Source organism: Hippopotamus amphibius, chromosome 4, assembly GCF_030028045.1.
Source record: "Hippopotamus amphibius kiboko isolate mHipAmp2 chromosome 4, mHipAmp2.hap2, whole genome shotgun sequence".
NCBI classification, from domain to species: Eukaryota; Metazoa; Chordata; class Mammalia; order Artiodactyla; family Hippopotamidae; genus Hippopotamus; species Hippopotamus amphibius.
In genome coordinates, this window is record NC_080189.1 from 6169332 (window position 1) to 6189739 (window position 20408).

Here is a 20408-nt window from a genome sequence, read left to right on the forward strand (position 1 = left end):
GCATCCCCGGAGGCAGAGTAGCGCTGAGCCCCAGAGCTTTTCTAGAAAGAGCCCTTCTCCTGAGGCCATCCCAGTGGCCTTGGGGAAAGGTAGCACAGACATGCCATGTGCAGTGGGTTCGGGTGGGGGTCAGGATGACTCACAGAGGCCCCCCAAGGCCCTCTGTGTGGCCCTGTAAATCCCTGGGAAGGTGTTAGGCTGGAGGAGCTGGGGGGGGGGGGAGTCTGTCTGGAGAGGCTCCTTGTGTGTGAGTGGGGGTCTGATTGTGGCTCCCCCACCCTGGCCCTGCAGTGAGCATCCCCAGAGAAGTCTCCTCTGCTCAGCTCCTGGAGTCGGGGGAAGGATTGGCCCCCCTGCCCCCTCTCTCTCTCTCACACACAGACACACACACACACAGACACACACACACACACACACACACACAGACAGACACACACACACACAGACACACACACACAGACAGACACACACACACACCCCCCCCCCCCCCCCGCACGCACACGCACACTCATTCACTGGCTGGCCGCTTGGCCTCCCCCGCTCTGTCCCCTGAGCCTGCAGTGTCCCTGGCCTTCCCGAGGGCCCTGCTGCCCAAGAGAGCGATGTTAGTGACACGGTGGCCCCCGGCCAGGAGCAGCTCCTGCTGCATCTTCCTGTCGCCGCCACCAGGCTAAATATAACCTGACACTGCACAGCCCTGGGCCGCCGGTGGAGACAGCCTCTGCCTGGGGGCGGACAGGCCCAGGGAGCCCCCGCCTCCTGCCCTCAGCATGACTTTGGGCCCAGCCCCTCCTGCTCCAGCAGGGCAGGACGGTGACCGGGGAGAGGATGGCTGCCTCCCCGAGGTCACCTTCCCTGCAAGGACCCGGCACCCTGCCTCCTTACAGCTCTGGATGCTTCCACGAGGCCATCTGTCATCTCATCTGGCACCCAGGGTAGGGATCACTCGTCCCTGAGGTACCCACGGGCAGTCTGGAGCTCAGAGAGGTGGCTGACCTGCCCACGGTCACACAGCAGTTGCCCAGGTCTCCTGAGAGTTGGGGCAGAACAGCTCTTCTCAGCTCCCCGGGACCCCTCTCTCTCCCAGCTTATCCCAGACTCCAAACTGGGCATCCTGTCGACTCCCCGGCTCAGTGAGGGCGGGTGCCAGGCCCGTCTTGTTCACGATGCCCCGAACAATTCACGTGCGTGTGCTCAGGGAACATTCGAGGGTGATGAAGAGCCACCTGTGAAGGATCTGTGATGACACCTAGTTTGCAGACGAGCCACCAGAGACTCTGACCTGGGGAGCTTGTCCAAGGACACTCAGGTCACCGGCAGGCCTTCCCTTCCCCACCCGCCCAGCGCTGCCCTGAGAGAGGTGGTCTTACCCCAAGAAAGCCACGGGCGGCTCCTGCCTGGGGCCCAGCCCAGGGGTGCCCAGAGGTGGGCAGTTGGGTTTGGGACCATGGGTGGGGCCCCTGGATGAGTTGGGATGTAGGGCAGGGATGATGCCCCAGGTGCACTGTCAGGCGTGGGTTGGCACCAGGTGAAAGCAAGCCAGCGTTGTGTTCTGATGAAGATGGTGCCCTTCCCCTGGGTCAGGAGGAACTGTACCTGCTGCACCTGGAAAGTGGCCAGGCCTGGTCCCCGGGGGCCCTCCCACTGCCCCCTCCCCTTCTCCCTTCCTCAGTGGCCTGAGGGGAGCTGCATGACCTCTGTGGCCCTTATGATCTGAGGCTCAGAGGAGCCTGTCCTTGTGTGGGGCTGTCAGTTCACGACTGCCTCTCCTCTCCTGGTCTCCATCCCCAGAGGGCCCAGGATGCCCCGAGCCCAGGAGGCAGGCAAAGGCTGGGAGCCCAGATGTCTTCAGCTGGGGCTGGGGGTCGGGGGGTGTGAGTCAGGTGCTCTCTGGCATCAACCATGTGAGCCAGGAGGGCCCAGGGGCCTCTCCCTCTCCTCCTTCTGCCTTTATCAAGACCTCCCTTGGGGGACGTCCCTGGTGGTCCGGTGGTTAAGACTGCGCTTGCCCTGCAGGGGGTGTGGGCACAGGCACAGCCAAGAGAAAAAAGAAGACCTCCTCTGGGCCTGGCTCCTGCTTCACCACACAGGTCCTGTCACTCTCCCTCCAGCCCTGTGGGACATGGTCTTCGCCCCACATGAGCTCCCTGGGGCTCTGGGAGGGCAGGTGACTTGCCCAAAGTCATTCTGGTGCAATGAGCAAAGGCCGATTAACTCCACAGCTTGTGCCCCCCCTTTTGCGCCCAGGAGCCCCACAGCCTTTCTGTGCGCAGGGCGGGGTCCTCCGCTCTGCTCCCCTCCAGTCCTGTCCCCTCCAGTCTGGCCGCTCCTTCCCCCGGCACCCCGGCTCTCCTCGGGAGCGCGGGCCGCTCCTGCCACAGAGCGGCTCTCGGCGGAACTGCAGCCTCACCCAGCTCTGGGCTGAAGTCGCCTCTGGTCCGGGCGCTGCTCTGGGGGGGCGGGGCGCGTTGGAGGGAGAAGGGGAGCAGAGTGATGAGCAGGGTCTGGGGGACGCAGGAGCAGGGCTCGTGGAGGGCGAGGCACCGGTGCCTGCGTGCGGTGCCCGTCCAGGGCTCCGGGAGGCGGCCCAGACACCGACTCTCAGCGTTTCTTCCCGGCTGAGAAGTTGTGTGAAGGTCACAGCCCCACCGCCTGCAGGCTGCGATTTGCTCTGTGCCGCTGCCCAGTTCTGGCCTTGCCTGTGCCCCCCTGCTGGCCTGCTGACCTTCAGCTGCCCTCAGGGCCTTCCACCTGCCATCATTCCAGCCAGTGATGGGATGGGGTTCCCTGGCAGGCTGGCTGAAGAGCTCGGGGTGGGTGACATGGCAGCTCATAGAAGACCCCAGCCAGCCAGGTGGGGTGGTGGGGTGGCGGGAGGCGGAGCCTCATGGAGCCCTGGCTGCCCTGGGGACCCTGCTTTCCTTCCTTCCGTGTCCCCTTGAAAATAGCAGCTGGAGCCTAACCCGCCCCCCACCCCCAGCCATCAGGCAGGGCTCCAGTTCACATTTTTGGAATAACAAAGGCTTCTACAGGGTTATTTGAAAGGAAAAATTCCTTGAATGTCGGCAAAGGAAGAGGACCCGGGGTGTTCCGTGAGTGTGTGTCTGTGTGTCCAGGGGCGGGGAGTGGGCCTGTGCCGTAAGGGGGCTTAGATCTGGAGTTTCTGTGGCCCGGCGTGGCGGGGGGCAACTTGGGATGTCAGGGCCCTGGGCTGTCGCGGCTGCAGAATGCAGTTCTGGCCTCTCTTGCTGAGAGCCCGGAACGGAAGTGGGCACGGGGTGTTGAGGCCTCAAGTTCAGGATCCTTAGGCTGCACCCTGGGGGCACGCTGCCCAGGCCATCCTGAAGGGTTGAGGTCATCAGGGCTCCAGACCCTGGACTTATCTGAGATGAGTGTCCCAGCGAGGAGAGAGGATCAGGGGCCTGGATCGCTGGGCTCCCGGTGGTGGGGGTGGGGCCGTTGTTGGGGGGTCTCCAGGGCTAAGGTTTCCTGGTCTCGGTCTCTCCTTAGTCCCTATGAGGACCAGTCCCTGTTCAGGCCGCTGCCGGCCATCACCATATTAGGGCATAAACTCTAGGCGGGCTGTCTGGGTGCCAAACGGTCTCCAGCTGAGCCCGGCATCCTGCAGCTCCCAACAGCCGGCTGTACTTCAGCCGGGCCATGTCAGAGGCCGGAGGTCAGGGGACAGGTTTGGCTACTGGAGGGAGACCCAGAAAGAGCCCCCCAGCTCAGGTCCCACAGGCCGAGCCATGGGGGCCTGGGATGCGGTGAGTGGAAGGGCTTTGGGGTGGGGAGGAGAATTCCTGGCCAGCCCCTCCCCTGGCCCAGCCCCCCTCATCCCAGTGCCATCCTGTTTCCCTTGGTTTCAGAGGATCTCCTTCCACAAGGTTAATCCCACAGCTATTAGAATTGCTCCTCTGCTGCCCCCTCTCAGCCCTGTCCCCAGCAAATCTTCCCTGAGTGTGGCCAGCATCTCCTAGGAATCAGGCCCTTTGCGCCTGGCCTTCTCAAGTCCGTGGTGACGCTGTGGCCTCACTCCCCAGGGCTAGCCCGCAGGCCTCGTTGACCGCCAGCCCCTCCAGGTTGTTGGCCTTGACTCAGTTCACCCCAGCCACGTCCTCTCCACTAGTCCTGATCCTCAACCCCTCCCACTGTTAGCTCCGCCCCATCACCAACACCACTGGCCAGCGCCTGCTCCCTGGTGCATTGTTCTGGGTGCCAGGCCCTTCAGAGGGGACAGAGACACTGGTGAGTTAGGCCCCTGCAGTTCAGAGAAGACAGATAAACACCAGGAAAGAAGTCTCTGCTCCGGGAAGAACAGATGAAGAACATGCTTGGTCCCCCTTGGGTCCCTGGAGAAGGAGGAATAGGGTGTTAACGCACCTTCTTGTTGCATCAAGGAGGGCTTCCTGCAGGTGGGGGTTCTGAGCCAGAACGTAGGCGGAGCCTGAGAGTGTACCAGGGTCTCTTCCAGAAATCAGCAGAGAGGAGGGTAAGGGGGCCATGTGCTGGTCAGGGGCAGAGGTGGAACGGGTACATTTGGCCTGGTGAACTGACATCACCTGGAATCGGGGCCCTGGTGGCAAGAGAGAGAGATTGGGAGGGGAAAAAAAATCAAGAAGAGAAAAAGACAGAGACAGAGATGAAAGAACTAGAAACAGCGCTTCTCGACTCTGGTGAAGGATCAGTTTTATTTCTGATGTGTTACAGACCAATACTTGTGTGAAAAACAAAAATCACATGCTTGGATATTGTGGCGATGCCGAATGGCTGCAAAGGTTTTGAAGCTCTTGCTCCCAACTTCCGAACGTACCTTCTTGTAGACGATACAACAGTTGGGTGCTAAGGAAGAGGTGCAAAGACAGACGAAAAGAAAGAGGGTGACTTGCTACCCTGTCTCCAGCGCTCAGGGCTCACCAGGCACTGCCCCAGGCAGCTGGCATGTGTTGACTTATTTAACATTTACAACTCATGAGGAACGAATGATTATTGTTCCCATTTTATAGATGAGGAAAATGAGGCAGAGGGAGGATAAAAATGTAAGAAAAACCCTGAGATCCTGGGCTTAAGGTCTGTGGGCTTAACCTCCCGGCTGCACTGCCCTGCAACGAGGAAAAGCAAAGACACAGTGAGAGAGGACAGGGAAAAAAAGACGAACCAGCGCAGGAAGAAAGGAGCAGAAGCCAGTGTGAGGAGGATGCACATGGGGGGAGAGGGCTGGAGAACCAAGGCAGGCAGAGAGAGAGAAAGGGAGGGCTTTGAAAGCAAAAAGCTGGGGCGGCCAGATTAGGGAAGCAGCTCTGGCCAGCACACGGCAGGAGGAGGGGGTGGGGCAAGAGACCCTGGCGAGAAGGGGCAGGACTGTGTGTGGGAGCCGCGGGGGAGGCAGAAGTGGACAGTGCCCTTGAGGTTCGGGGGTCCATCCCGCGCGGTACCACAGTGTCCGTGTCCCCGCTCTGCAGGGAGCTGCTTCCTGTGCCTGGTGGACGTGGTGCCCGTGAAGAATGAAGATGGAGCGGTCATCATGTTCATCCTCAACTTTGAGGCGGTGATGGAGAAAGGCATGGGGGGGTCCCCAGCCCGTGACACCAATCACCGCGCTCCTCCCACCAGCTGGCTGGCCCCCGGTGAGTGCAGCTGTGCTCTTGGACTGGTGCAGGAATACATGGTTTCCCTCCCCTGGGGCCATGAGGCCACCCAAGGCCAGTGCTCTGTAGGAAGGGATGTGGAGGGAATCCTTTCCAAGATGCGGGAGAGAACACGGAGGACATGGCTGGTCCCCTCTGGCTCAGCATGGACAGATGGGGTGGAGTGACTGATGGAGCCCAGAGTCGCAGGTCCTTGGGGGCAGGATCACGACTGGTGTCATAGCCTTACCTGCTTGGGTTCCCACCACCGCATTCCCTGGGAGTGGTTCTCTCTCCGGGGATAGGGGAGTCACCCTTCCCAGATGGCCCTGGCCACTTCGGGGCCGCTCCCTCTGCCCATGGGAAGCCTCCGTATCTCTCATGGATTCAACTCTGAAGTTTCTGCCTCTGGTCCTTGTTCCCGGACTGGCCAGCTCCCTGCTGTGGCCTTGGCTACTTGAGAAGAGGATGTGGGGGGACTGCTTTCTGTGGCTGGAGCTGTGGAGGCCTCACCTCATCCTCCCATGACTCAAAGGCTCACACACCTCCTCCTTCCCCTTCATGGCCTTTTTGGGTTTAATTTTAAATGTTCCCTCAGAGTCATGGCAAAAGAAACCACCTCTTGGTCTCTCAAGCTCTAAAATGGCAGCATTAATAACATTGGCCCTACCTGTTCCACGGGTGCCACCTGCAAGGTGGCAGGGTGCGGCAGGAACCCGTGGCATCACTCCTCCATCCCGATGCAGGCCCTGCCGTTTACTGCGTGACCTCCAGCAAACCGTAAAACTCATTGATACCCAAATTTCCTCAAGTCTAAAATGGAGATAATGATACCCACTGGGTGCAGTGTGAGAGTCACAGATGGTTTATGTAGAGACCATGGGTGATGTGAGGCTCAAGAAATGGTGGTTTATCATTGGGCAGTCTTAGATAAGGTTGCGTGCGTTCTAGACTCTTTTTGGAGACTTGCGAGCTGTGTAGTAGGAGTGGAAATGGAGGGGTGCCGGCCGGGTCTTGGGGTTCCCGTATTACCTGCTTCCTCCCCTTGGTGACTGGGGCTCCGGCTCCTGGGGCTTGCCCCCTCCCGGGCTGCAGGCGCCACTCGGCCTCCCCTCTCCCCGCAGGCCGTGCCAAAACCTTCCGCTTGAAGCTGCCCGCGCTGCTGGCCTTGACCGCCCGGGATTCGTCCGTGCGGCCGGGTAGCGTGGGCGGCGCGGGTGCCCCGGGGGCCGTGGTGGTGGACGTGGACCTGACGCCCGCGGCGCCCAGCAGCGAGTCGCTGGCCCTGGACGAGGTGACGGCCATGGACAACCACGTGGCGGGGCTGGGGCCGGCGGAGGAGCGGCGCGCGCTGGTGGGCCCCGGCTCGCCGCCCGCCTGCGCACCTGGCCCGCACCCATCGCCGCGGGCTCACAGCCTCAACCCCGATGCCTCGGGCTCCAGCTGCAGCCTGGCCCGGACGCGCTCCCGAGAGAGCTGCGCCAGCGTGCGCCGCGCCTCGTCGGCCGACGACATCGAGGCCATGCGCGCCGGGGCGCTGCCCCCGCCGCCGCGCCACGCCAGCACCGGTGAGGGTCGGCCCCACCCCTGCGGGAACTGCCTGGCCGCGGCCCCACCCACAGGCCTGTCCATTCCAAGACCTCAGCTTCCTCCCTCTCGGCCCTGTCCTGTGTGCCTGGGAGATGGAAATCCTATTAAGCACTTATTTAATCCCATTAAGTAGACTTTTATTCTATTAAACGTGCATTCATCCCATTGCATTCTTCCACTCTCAGAGCCTTGCTGGCCCCTGGAACTGGCTCTCCCAGGAGCGGGGATGCCCACCGGGAGTCGGGAGGGCGGGAGACGCATCTGGGTCCCTGCCACCACCTGGGCCTCTGGCAGGTTCCCAGTGCCTGTTGAGCAGACCCCTGTGGAGTGCTTCCTCCTCCATCATCTCCTAGCTGCATCATGGCCCGCTTCCTTACAGTGGGGAGGGGTCTGGCCTCACTTGGTTCTCAGTGACTCCACCCCCGTGTCCTGAGCTGGCCCCACTGAACCCGACGGCCTGGCTCCTGCAGGGCCTGTCTCGGTCTCAGCTCCATGTCGTCTACCTGATGGCCTTTGCCCCCACCTGCCTGCTGCCCTGACCCCCTTTCCCTCCACCCAGGGGCCATGCACCCCCTGCGCGGCGGCCTGCTTAATTCCACATCAGATTCGGACCTCGTGCGCTACCGCACCATTAGCAAGATTCCCCAAATCACCCTCAACTTTGTGGACCTCAAGGGTGACCCCTTCCTGGCTTCGCCCACCAGTGACCGGGAGATCATAGCCCCCAAGATAAAGGAACGGACCCACAATGTCACCGAGAAGGTCACCCAGGTAGGTGCCCAGCTCCCTGGCTCTCCGCTCAGCTGGGAGGAGCTTGGAGGGGGTGGGGTGGCAGTGGACTGTGGTCAAAAGTGGGGGTGGAGGGGTGCAGTCCGTGAGGGCCTCCTGAAGGTGGCAGACTTGCCGGCTGGGGGTGGGGGTGGAGAAAGGGAGACTGGAGGGGGGTGGCCGTGGGAGGCGCAGATATAGAGGACGGGTTGATGGGGCTCAGGGAGGATGCGGCCATTGAGGCTGGGCACCTGGCAGGGTCAGGGTGGCTGGGAGAAGGCAGGATGGGGCACAACAGGGTCTGTTCACAGGATGTGGTGAGGAGAGTGCTGGGGCGGGGGGCAAGCCAACAGGAGGCTTCACATTAGACAGGGCTGCAGAGGTCAAGGTTGGGGGTCCTGATTCTTCTCGGCCAATGTGATGAGCCAGGCGGAGGGTGGGGCCCCGGTGCGAGGGTCAGGTTGGCCTAGAGGTGCCCACCCTTGTCCCCAAACCACGGGGGAGGAGCGTTTCCTTCCCGAGTTGGGAGGACGGCGTGGAGGTGGGGGCACAGATGCAGAGGGATCAAGTCCCTGAATCCGGGACCAGAGGAGATTGCCGGCCTTGGGAGGCGTTGCCCAACACCACCCGGTGGCAGGGCCAGCCTGGTCTCCTGCCCCCTCTTGGCAGCAAGATGGTCTGCAGCGTGCCCACGGCCCGGTCCATCCCATCTCCTTCCCGTCCTGGCCTGGAGTGGGGGTGGGGGGATGGGGGAGGGTCAGGCCTGAGAAGCCAGGGAGGAGGTGGGTGGGTCGGTGGGGTGGGCTCCCACCGTGGGCTCCCACCCCACACCTGTCTGCCTCCGTCCCACTGCCCCCTCGTGCCTCTCGGGCAGCTCTCCGAGCTGGCCCGAGCGAGGGAGCTGTCCGCTGGCTGCGGTGGGCCTCCTCGGCCCTCCTCCTGGCCACGCTCCCGCTGCTGTCTCTGGAGGTCTGGGTCCCTGCCAGCTCTCCAGCCCCTTAGCCTTGACTCTAGAACGTTCCCCCGCACACCCTAGGCCCCATATCTGGCTGCCTACCCCTCAGCCCCTCCCGCCCGTCCCTCCCTCCTGTCCCCACCTGGAGCACAGCCGGCTGCCCTGCTCCTGTGCCCACAGTGTGTGCTGCTGTGTTGTGGTACGTGCGTGTACGGCTGTGTGTGGCAGCATGCGCGTGTGTTCCTGGCTTTTGGTCACCGGCCGGGCTCTCCGTCTCTGGGTGTCTGTCTGACTCTGGCTGGCTGGGCACTGGACCGCCGGGGCGGGGGTGGGTGTCGGGGAGACCATTAATCTGCGGTGACAGGCCGGGCTGCCGGGGGACGGGGAGGGGCGAGGGCTGCGGGAGCGGCTGCAGCAGGAGCCCTGAGCGGGCCGCGGGGGAGGGGGCCTCTGGCCGGCCGGGCGGGGCGGGGGAGCCCAGTGTGGCGGGGTGGGGGTGGGGACCTGGGAGGAGGAGGGGCCGGCTGGAGGAGCCGAGGTTCCGACCGCGGCGCCGCTGCTGGGCTGGCAGCGGGCAGAGCGCAGCACCCTGGCAGCGGGGCCCGCACCAGGGGGCCATGGGCAGCCCGGGCCGGGCGGGCTGCTGTCCACGCTCGCTGCCAGGGTGACCCCAGCCCCGAGGCCCAGCCCCAGCGACCCTGGCTTCATGCCAGAGGCTGCCCTGGGAGCCAGGCCGCCAGACTCGGGGGCGCAGCCTGGGCTGAGACTGCTGTTGGGGTGCAGGTGAGGCGCTGGCTGGGCCCTCGGGCCCCAGGGCAGACAAGCTGGGGGGAGCCAAGTCCTCCATGGCGGCCCCAGCGGGGAAGGCGAGCAGGACAGGGGCTCTGCAGCCCAGGGCCCAGAAAGGCCGGGTGAGGCGGGCCGTGCGCATCTCCAGCCTGGTGGCCCAGGAGGTAGGTGATTCCCCCAGCCCCTCCCCCTCCCTCCGGGGCTGGGGCACCGGGACTGCACGGATGCGGCCCAGAGGGCTCTGGCTCCAGGCTGGGAGAGAGATTCTGAGATGCAGGACGGTTCGGGGAGCTCTGGGGTCTGTGGCCCCGCTCATCCCATGCCTGGCTCCAGCTCGCTCTTCTCCAGGCCCGCTGGGCCCAGGTGGACCGTGTGTTTTCCTGCTAGGGCTTCCCTTCTCTTCGGGCTCCTGTGGCCCAGTCTTCTTGCTCGAAACACAAAAGGACATGAGGGGAGAATAGGAGTGAAGGGGGTGCCCGGAGAGGATGGCGGGGAGACGGGGGAGGAGAGGAGCTGCTCCCACCCCACCTCCCCCAGCGAGCGGGCAGCAGTGGCACTGGCCTGGCACAGAGACGCTGGGGCTCCACCCCTCCAGCACTCTGTGTTGGGGATGGACCCTGCAGTGGGCGAGGGAGGCGTGGGCTGCTTCAGGGGTCCAGGTGTGGGGGCTGGGCTGTGAGGAGGCTGGGGGTCAGAGGCCACGGGATGAGTGGCGAGGGCAGGCGGAGCCGGGCGCCTGGTCCCCCTCTCCTGGGCCAGCCCGAGGTGCTGGGGGCTACGCCGAGGTCCCACAGGCTGATGATTTTGTAGGCATCTCCTGGGAGCCACCGCTCTTTCCCCGGGGGCGCTTCTGTCAGAGAGCCAGGAGCCAGCCCAGGGTGGATGGCAGGGTAGTTGGAGGTGGCTTGGGGGAGGTGGCTTGGCAGGGGAACCCCACCCCTGCCACCACCACTGGCACCGGAGCTCTCTGCCTTGGCTCTTGTGTTCCTCCCAACTGGGGGACAGGTATGGGGGGGATTCTTCCAAGCCACGGGGGAGGACTCAGGGTTTGACTTAAATGAGCTTTAATATTCTGTGTGACAACAGGTCAGGGGAGGTTACACACCGGCCGTGGGCTGTGTGGTGAGCTGGTGGTTGCGGCGCTGAGCCCAGCCGGCCCCTGTGAGAGGAGGTCTGTGGGTCCAGGTCTCGTGCCCTGGGCTTGTGCACTGGGTGGTGCTGGTCCTGCTGGGGGTAGGCTCAGGTGGGGGCAGGGCCACATTTGTCTGGTGTGGTCCAGCACGGTGCCAGGGGGCCTGGCCTCTCAGATGTGGCGGGGAACCCCATCCAGGAACCTTCTTCTGCCTTCTGGTCTGGGAAGGCCCTGGTCAGTTCCATTTTTTCAGTCCCCACTTGACCCCCGAAAGGTCACCACCCCTTGTTCTCTGCCTTAAGGAGCAAGTGGCTTGGGCTGAAGGAGGGCAGAAGTGGGGGCCTAGCAAACACAGGCTCCTTCCTCTGCCCCAGGCCCCCGCTGTCCACGCCACCTGTCATGTGCCTCTGGAGCGCCTGTGGCCACCCCAGGGTGGCCAAATCCCTACCTATGGCCCGTCTTTATTTCCAGTTACTTCTTCTAAGGAGATGCTCTCCAAACAGTCCATCTGGTGAGGGTGGCTCCCAGGGTCCCCAGCTCGAATAGGAGTGGAGTCTTTGCAGCTCCACCCACCGTGGCCCGCCCCAGCACGGAGGCCCGAGGACGTGGGGCCCTGGCACTTAGTGCTCTCCCGCAGGGCCGCAACCTTGGCTCTCAAGGGGGTGGTGAGGCCTTGGGTTTGGCTGCCCAGGGTGGCAGGGCCAGGCTGGGAGAGTTTGGGGATTCTGAGGGGCAAGGGGAGGCCACAGAGGGACAGACAGAGGCCCCTGGGATAGCACAGGAAAGCTGGCGTCAGCTCGTCCTAGTTTGGCTTGGGGACAAGAGTGGTGGGGCTGCTGCTGCCTGGTCTGGATGGTGAGCCTGCCTCTGTCTGGGTGATGAGGGGCAGGACATGAGGTGAGCCTGTGCAGGGCGGGGTGGTCACTTCTGAATGGCTGCCCTGGGCCAGGGCGAGAAGCGGGGGGGGGAGCAAGGGTCATGGTTTCTTTTTCCTGGGTGGAAAGGGGCCAGAGTCTGGGTGGCTGGTACCTTTGGGTCATCGGCATGAGGGACATTTAGGCCCTCGGTCCCTGGGCCACCAGCAATGGGACTTGTAAGGAACTGCAGTGACCACCACCATTTACATTGCCCAGGTCGGAAGCTGTAGTCCTTGGAGCATTTTCTGGACAGAGACTGTAGTGTATGTGGGAAGTGTGTGTGTGTGTGTGTGTGTGTGTGTATGTGTGTGTGTGTGTGTGTGTGTGTGTGTGTGTGTGTGTGTGGTGTCTGGTGGGGCTGGCACGATCACTAGGTGGGAGTTACATCCACAGTTTCGGGTCTGTATCCCTGGTGGGAGCAGCAGTTGTGGGCATTACTGCTAGGTGCCCTGGACTCAGATAGCCAGCCAGGAGGTCCCGTGACACACGGGGAACTGTGGTCAGTGGCCGTGTCCGCTCGTCTGAGGGTAGGCTCCCCTGCCTCTTGCTCTGCTTGGCCTCCTCTCTGGAGGGCCCAGCAGAGCTATTACCTGCTCCCACCCTGGAGGGCCCAAGGCCTGTCCTCCCCTGCCAAGACCCTGGCTGACATCCTGCCCTTACCTCCACCTTCCCCCACCCCCTGCCCAGGTCCTGTCTCTGGGGGCCGATGTGCTGCCAGAGTACAAGCTGCAGGCGCCACGCATTCACCGCTGGACCATCCTGCACTACAGCCCCTTCAAGGCTGTGTGGGACTGGCTTATCCTGCTGCTGGTCATCTACACAGCGGTCTTCACGCCCTACTCGGCCGCCTTCCTGCTGAAGGAGACGGAAGAGGCCCCCCCGGGCCCTGACTGTGGCTACGCCTGCCAGCCGCTGGCTGTGGTGGACCTCATCGTGGACATCATGTTCATCGTGGATATCCTCATCAACTTCCGCACCACCTACGTCAACGCCAACGAGGAGGTGGTCAGCCATCCCGGCCGCATCGCTGTCCACTACTTCAAGGGCTGGTTCCTCATCGACATGGTGGCCGCCATCCCCTTCGACTTGCTCATCTTCGGCTCCGGCTCGGAGGAGGTGGGACTGCGTGCCAGGGAGCAGGGGCAAGGGGAGGGCAGCAGGTGGTGGGGTGAAAGGGGTGGCCACAGAAGGAGGGCGGCAGACACACCGTGGAGCCCCAGCTAACCCGCGCCTGCTCCCCTTTCCATACGAGCCACTCCCTGGCTATAGAGGTCCAGAGGGCTCGCCTTTTCCTAATGCGTCTGTCCAAAGTGTCCGCTGTCTTCTAATTCACATGAAAGTGCCTCGGAAGCTGGTGGGAGCTTTGGCCGGGCACCTGAGGGTGGGTGCCGCTCTCTGAGCCCCAGTTTCCTCATTCTGGCCGTGGAGACGGCGAGCCCTTTGTCCCAGAGCTGGCGGGAAGATGAATGGGACTGTGTGCTGGGCCCAGCGCGTGGGAGGCTCTTCTATTCTGAGGCGGTTCTGGGGAGAAGTCTTCCGGCATCTCACCTCCGATGCCCCCTGAGGGCGGCAGCGCCCTACTCCTCGCTTGCCCCCTCCCTGAACATCTGCCACCCCCCCACAGCTGATCGGGCTGCTGAAGACGGCGCGGCTGCTGCGGCTGGTGCGCGTGGCACGGAAGCTGGACCGCTACTCGGAGTACGGGGCAGCCGTGCTCTTCCTGCTCATGTGCACGTTTGCGCTCATCGCGCACTGGCTGGCCTGCATCTGGTACGCCATCGGCAACATGGAGCAGCCGCACATGGACTCCCGCATCGGCTGGCTGCACAACCTGGGTGACCAGATCGGCAAGCCCTACAACAGCAGCGGCCTGGGCGGCCCCTCTATCAAGGACAAGTACGTCACCGCCCTCTACTTCACCTTCAGCAGCCTCACCAGCGTGGGCTTTGGCAACGTCTCCCCCAACACCAACTCGGAGAAGATCTTCTCCATCTGTGTCATGCTCATCGGCTGTGAGTGCGCCCCTGGGGCTGGCGTGGGGGCGAGCCAGTGGCCCGGGGTCTGGGAAGAGCTTGAGACACAGGAGAGGGTGTTAGAGGGGCCAGAGCGGGGTCCTGGGACTTGGAGACCCCCGGGGCCTCCATCACGGCATGTCTGGGGGCTGGGACACCAGGGTAGCGGCGCAAGGCAGAGCCGAGGGGCACGTGCGCCTGGGCTTCCGTGTTTGTGCATCTTGCGTGGGTGCTTCCACTGAGACGTGACTGCGTGTGTCGTTGACCCAGTACAGGGGCGGGCAGGGTCCCTCAGATGCTGACGGGCCCCACTCACCCTGCCCCCAGCCCTCATGTACGCCAGCATCTTCGGCAACGTGTCAGCTATCATCCAGCGGCTGTACTCGGGCACGGCCCGCTACCACACGCAGATGCTCCGGGTACGAGAGTTCATCCGCTTCCACCAGATCCCCAACCCTCTGCGCCAGCGCCTCGAGGAGTACTTCCAGCACGCCTGGTCCTACACCAATGGCATCGACATGAATGCGGTGAGGCCACCGGGCTTGGCCACAGGCTGATGGTGGGCTGGAAGAAGTAGGGCCATTGGTGGGCACTCCTCCCCGTGCAGTGGACACATCTCAGCCCGCCAGAGTCACACTCCATGGCTCAGGTGGTCCCAGTTAGCGCCAGGCAGGACCCTGAGACCCTGAAAGGATGTTACCTTTCTTTTGCCCATGGGGCTTATTTACTGGGTAAGCTCTTACTTTGGGGCAGGTGCTAGGCCAGGCTCTGGGCGCTTGTGTTTAATCCTTACAACAGCCTCAGGCAGGAGCTGGTCTCCACACCTCACGTGTTAGCATGTGGAGGTTACAGCAGTGAGGCACTGTCCCCAAGGGTTCAGAGCTGGATGGTGTGGCAGGGGTGGAGCCGGAGTGGGCACCCAGGTCCTTCCCCTGTGCTGGATGCCCTGGTGCTCCCCACCAGATCTCCAAGTGGGGGTGCCAGTGCAGTCCCAGGAGAGGGCCTGCTGAGCTGACAGCCCCCCCCCCCCCCCCCCCCCCGCCTCCAGGTGCTGAAGGGCTTCCCCGAGTGCCTGCAGGCTGACATCTGCCTGCACCTCAACCGCTCGCTGCTGCAGCACTGCAAGCCCTTCCGAGGGGCCACCAAGGGCTGCCTGCGGGCCCTGGCCATGAAGTTCAAGACAACACATGCGCCGCCGGGGGACACGCTGGTGCACGCTGGGGACCTACTCACCGCCCTCTACTTCATCTCCCGGGGCTCCATAGAGATCCTGCGCGGCGATGTCGTCGTGGCCATCCTGGGTACGGCAGGGACCGGGAGCTGGGCCCGAAGTGCCTGCCGTGGCCTGGAGAGGTTCCAGCCCTCCAAGGACACAGCCCCTGGGGCTGTGGCCCCGGGACTGCCCACAGGAACCTTGGGTTCCTTTAACTCACCCAAGCTCAGGCCCTCCAAGGGGGAGGTGGAGAGGCCTCTGGCGGTTCCCAGATTCTGCTTCGCTTCGGGGTCTCCTCACAGGCAGTGACACTCTTGTTCTTTAAAACAGGACCAAATCCAGATGCTCCAAGGTAGGCAGCGGAGGGAGGTTGTGCGGCTGATTTTACTAATGGCCACGTGGTTCACTGCAGCCTTAGGCAGTACAACCAAGCCCTCACCTCCAAAGCAAAGGGAGTCCTGCCCCTCTTCCCCTCACATTCCTTCTCTGCCCTACCTGTGCACGTGGGCAGGTGTGCCTGGGCTCTGGGGACTTCCTGCCCTCTGCCTGTCCTTCCCTTGGCCCTGGACACCTCAAGAGCAGATGTGTCACAGTGGGTCTTTATAGATTTTTATTTCTTAGTTCAGCATAAACACACGCTCATGCCACGAACACCCCCACACACAACTGAAACCAAAATTTTGCTAAACAACAGTCGCCTTAACTACATTCTGGTGTTTTCTGTTCTATGCTGTGCTAAGCTATGCTATCCTGTTTTATTTCAGTAAACAAAATGCTGGTCTTGATTCACTACTGTGTTATGATCTGTAGCTTGAAGAACATTGTTTATGGGGGTACAGTGATTGGTCAGGAGGATGTTTGGGACATGGGCTTTGGGGGGGGGTACCAGGGGAGTTAGAACCCAAGGAAGCCAGGGCCATGGGCAGAGCTGGGCATCCGGGCTGGAGCTGCTGGCTGACCCAGTAGCCGGGAGGCACAAGGTTCCTGGCCCTTTCCTCCCAGGGCACTGCGCTGCACGCCTCCTGCCTTTGGGAGCTGGGGGAGGTTGGGCTGGCTGATGCTTCCCTGGCCCAGGGGCGTAACCAGACGGAGGGGAGGTGCCAGGGTGAGAATGCCCGGAAGACAGGTGCCTGCTGCCTCTGCTGCCGCCCAGGGGCTGAGCCCCCCTCTCGGTGGCCTCCAGGGAAGAATGACATCTTTGGAGAGCCTCTGAACCTGTACGCTCGCCCTGGGAAGTCCAACGGGGACGTGCGGGCCCTCACCTACTGCGACCTGCACAAGATCCACCGGGACGACCTGCTGGAGGTGCTGGACATGTACCCCGAGTTCTCTGACCACTTCTGGTCCAGCTTGGAGATCACTTTCAACCTGCGTGATGTGAGTGGGTCACGCGGCCGGCTGCACCCTGGGTGGCTGCCCCTTCACTGTGTGACCTTCTTTCTGGGCTTGTTTCCCTGCCTTTTCAAGTGGTATCTGGGTCAGACCAGGTTGTGAATGTCGCAGTCTCAGCCCTGGTCCTGGGGCAGACCTCACACCCGCAGAGCAGGCACTCCCAGCCCCGCCTTCTCTGTTCATGAAGGGGTTTGGCCGGGACCGGGCAGGGCAGGTGGGCGCGGAGGGGCCCTGACACCCTCTGTCGGTTCCAGACCAACATGATCCCCGGCTCTCCCGGCAGCGCGGAGCTGGAGGGCGGCTTCAACCGGCAACGCAAACGCAAGCTGTCCTTCCGCAGGCGCACGGACAAGGGTGAGGCGGGGGAGGGGAGGGGGCGGGGTCCAGGTGAGCCGGGAGGCGGGGTGGGGCGGGGCCTAGAGGAAGCGGGGCGGGGCGGAGGGCGGAGCGCGGGGTCCAGCGGGTTCGCTTCTCCCTGGCTCCACGGACCATCGCCCCTACCTTCAGTGTTCCCACCTCCTCACCCCACCCTTTCAGGCCCGCTTGAAATGTCGCCTCCTCCAGGAAGCCCTCTTCCACCCTCCAGGACAGGGGCGTGCCTAAATTTCTTTGGTCCTCACAGGACTGGCGTCTTGGGCGCTGCTTTAAACTGATGAGGGGAGGAAAGACAGGGCAAAGGAGGGCAAGGAGGCCAGCATGGGGGCTGAGGGCCCGGGGTCCCAGAGAGCCCCTCCCAGCAGTGCTGCTGCCCGTACTTGGGCAGCCAGCGGTCACAGACGACCTGGTCCCGCCCCTGGCGTTCTCAGTCCTCTTGAAAGTGGGGGAAAGATAGCAGAAGAAACAACGGGGGCGTCCAGCCACAGTCCTGGCCCAGAACTGCTCAGGTCCCCTCCCCTCCCCTCCCCTCCCCCCCCCCCCCCCCCCCCGGTCCCCTCCCCGCCCCTCCCCTCTGTGCCTCCGGCCCGCTCTGAGGCCCCTTCTCTGTTTCCCACAGACCCGGAACAGCCAGGGGAGGTGTCGGCCTTGGGGCCGAGCCGGGCGGGGGCAGGGCCGAGTGGCCGGGGCCGGCAGGGGGGGCCGTGGGGGGAGAGCCTGTCCAGCGGCCCCTCCAGCCCCGAGAGCAGTGAGGATGAGGGCCCAGGCCGCAGCTCCAGCCCCCTTCGCCTGGTGCCCTTCTCCAGCCCCAGGCCCCCCGGAGAGCTGCCGGGTGGGGACCCCCTGACTGAGGACCTCGAGAAGAGCAGCGACACTTGTAACCCACTGTCAGGTAGGGCGAGGGCCCCCCCGCCAGGGTGGGGGGAGTGGCCTCTGTCCCGGCCTCAACCCAGCTCTCTGGCTCCAGGCGCCTTCTCAGGAGTGTCCAACATCTTCAGCTTCTGGGGGGACAGCCGGGGTCGCCAGTACCAGGAGCTGCCTCGATGCCCTGCCCCTGCCCCCAGCCTCCTCAACATCCCTCTTTCCAGCCCTGGCCGGCGGCCCCGGGGCGACGTGGAGAGCAGGCTGGATGCCCTCCAGAGGCAGCTCAACAGGTGAGGGTGGGCCCTGTGGGCAGCTTACATCCAGCTGTGTGTGTCCAGGGGGACGGGCTAGTAGGTGTGGGGCGCGGGAGTACTGCAGGTGGTCTGTGGGTTTTGGGCAGTGCTCTAGGATGCAAGGGGTGTCTGCTCTGTCTAGGCCTCTCCGTGTGTCCAGCAGCTTGACCCTCTCCTTACATTCAGGGCCAAGCCAGGGGCTGCCACACCTAGGATGAAGACTGGGCTTGGGGTTGACCAGCTGGCTGTCCATAGGGTGGTCCTGAAGTCGCGGTTACTGGTGTCTCCACTTCTCCGAGACCCAGAGCATCCTCCTCCTTCTTGCCCCAGGCTGGAGACCCGGCTGAGTGCAGACATGGCCACCGTCCTGCAGCTGCTCCAGAGGCAGATGACTCTGGTCCCGCCTGCCTACAGTGCTGTGACCACCCCGGGGCCTGGCCCCACCTCCACCTCCCCTCTGCTACCCGTCAGCCCCATCCCCACCCTCACCCTGGACTCGCTTTCTCAGGTGAGTTCCAAGCACCCCGGCCCTGCCTTTTCTGACCCGATTCTACCCCAGACCTGCTTTGCTGCCCTTTCTGCTTGGCCTTGGGTCCCAGCCTCTTCCCACTCTGTCCCTGCCCTCCTCCCAGGCTGTACTCCTGGAGGAGGGCTGCCCCAGGAGCTGCAAGCACAGAGCAAGATAAGAGAGCCCCCAGACAAAGCCCCCAGACAGCTGGGCTGAGGAAGCCAGCAGGCTGAGTGGCTTTCGCTCCCCTAGTGTCACCTGAATGGCCAGATCTACTCAAGGTGCCTGTGTCATGGCTGCGGGTAGAGGGGACAGTTGAGCCTGGGGCCTGGTGGTGAGTGCTCTGTGCTGTGTGCACTTGGAATAGGATCCCAAGCCCCTGCTGTGACCGACACCCCCTGGGTCTGGCTCTACTGCCAACCAATGACGCTCATGTTCGGCACTTTGCAAGGTTGTCCTGAAGGCTTTGGCTAAGCCCCAGGGTAGCACTTCCGGCCCGTGTCTCTCCCCTCCTGCTGGAGATGGGCCTCAGGCCCTGTGTCCTCTCCTAAGTGGACATGTGTGTTCCTGGCCTCCTGACAGGAGAGCTGTGTCTGGGTCTCAAGAAGGGGGCTCCTCTGGCGACCAGAGGTGGCCTGGCATCTGCTCCCCCCTCCTTCTGGCATCTGCTCCTGTTTGCAGACACCAGGGCCCACGTCAGCGAATGTGCCAGTCTCCCTTCACAGCCTCCCCCACAGAGATCTCACAGCAGACTCGTCAGCACCCACAAAGCCCCTCCCGCCTGCCCTGGCACTCTCCCTGGCCTTCCGAGGCCTGGCCGCCCGCCTGCCTCTGATTCTAGGTCCCTGAGCTCCTTCTAGATTGGAGGAAGGAAACTCGTCTCTCTTCCTGTCCAGCTTTTGTGCCAGCTCAGGGCCCCTTATTCCGGGTTGGGTTTGAGTCCAGCTGCCATGTTCCCTGGGAAGGGAAGCAGCTGTGGCCTTGGGCTCTCTGTGTGTCAGACAGAAGCTCCCGAGGGCCCCCTACCCCCCGCCTGGTCTGGCTCTTGCCCACCCAGGACGCATTTCTCCCAGAGCAGCTTGGAGTCCCGCTCTGTCTGCTGTGGCCCTGTTCCTTGTCCCCTCCAGCCCTCTTCTGTCTGTCACTAGTCTCCTGACCCTCTCTGTCCTCTGACCCTCCCCCGCTCCTCGGCGTCTAGCTTCTCATACTCCATTTTCTTTGCAGGTTTCCCAGTTCATGGCGTGCGAGGAGCTACCCCAAGACGGCCCCGCTCGACGCCTCTCCCTGCCGGGCCAGCTGGGGGCCCTCACCTCCCAGCCCCTGCACAGACATGGCTCAGACCCGGGAAGTTAGTGGGGCTGCCCAGTGTGGACACATGGCTCACCCAGGGTTCAGCGCACTGCCTGGGCCCCTCCCCGTGGAGGCCCTGCCCAGGAGGCCCTGGCCGCGGACGGGAGAGGAACAGGAAGGCACGGCCCCTCCCCTAGCCCTTGGGACCATCTCCTCCTGCGGTCCCCTGGGCCCCGGTGGGGGGGGGGGCAGGGACAGGGACAGGGCCGGGCAGTGGATGGGGGTCTGTGGTCCCCCCACTGCCCTGGGGGCAGTAGCTGGTCTAACTGCCCGGAGGCACCCGGCCCTGGGCCTTAGGCACCTCAAGGACTTTTCTGCTATTTACTGCTCTTATTGTTAAGGATAATAATTAAGGATCATATGAATAATTAATGAAGATGCTGGTGACCATGAATAATAAATAATTATCCCGAGGAGACTCCAGTGGTGCTGGGAGGGTGTGGCCGTCAGCACACTCTACCCCGTGTTCGTTTTCACAGCGCCCTGTGCGCTGGCCTCCCTGAGGGAACCCGGGCCGACCTGTGTGCACGGGGCCCGCAGGGGCAGCTCCGACCTCTGGGTGTGGGGTGTGTGCGGTGGGAGAGTTCCCTCGGGGCTGACACAAGTCACCTCCAGGGCCTCTT

At 63.3% G+C, this 20408-nt stretch overlaps 1 protein-coding gene across 1 annotated transcript in view; it reads left to right on the plus strand.

Annotated features, from left to right (window-relative positions):
- Nucleotides 1-19936, plus strand: part of KCNH2 (potassium voltage-gated channel subfamily H member 2) — a 32460-nt gene extending 12524 nt beyond the window's left edge. The window contains exons 3-15 of the mRNA XM_057733815.1: nucleotides 5463-5627; nucleotides 6752-7195; nucleotides 7777-7988; nucleotides 12466-12894; nucleotides 13403-13790; nucleotides 14118-14317; nucleotides 14839-15091; nucleotides 16187-16380; nucleotides 16650-16749; nucleotides 17390-17662; nucleotides 17738-17924; nucleotides 18258-18435; nucleotides 19660-19936. Of these exons, the coding sequence (XP_057589798.1) occupies nucleotides 5463-5627; nucleotides 6752-7195; nucleotides 7777-7988; nucleotides 12466-12894; nucleotides 13403-13790; nucleotides 14118-14317; nucleotides 14839-15091; nucleotides 16187-16380; nucleotides 16650-16749; nucleotides 17390-17662; nucleotides 17738-17924; nucleotides 18258-18435; nucleotides 19660-19788 (3152 nt within the window). The 3' untranslated portion in view covers nucleotides 19789-19936. The remainder of the gene's footprint in view (nucleotides 1-5462; nucleotides 5628-6751; nucleotides 7196-7776; nucleotides 7989-12465; nucleotides 12895-13402; nucleotides 13791-14117; nucleotides 14318-14838; nucleotides 15092-16186; nucleotides 16381-16649; nucleotides 16750-17389; nucleotides 17663-17737; nucleotides 17925-18257; nucleotides 18436-19659) is intronic.
- Nucleotides 19937-20408: the final 472 nt, after the last annotated feature.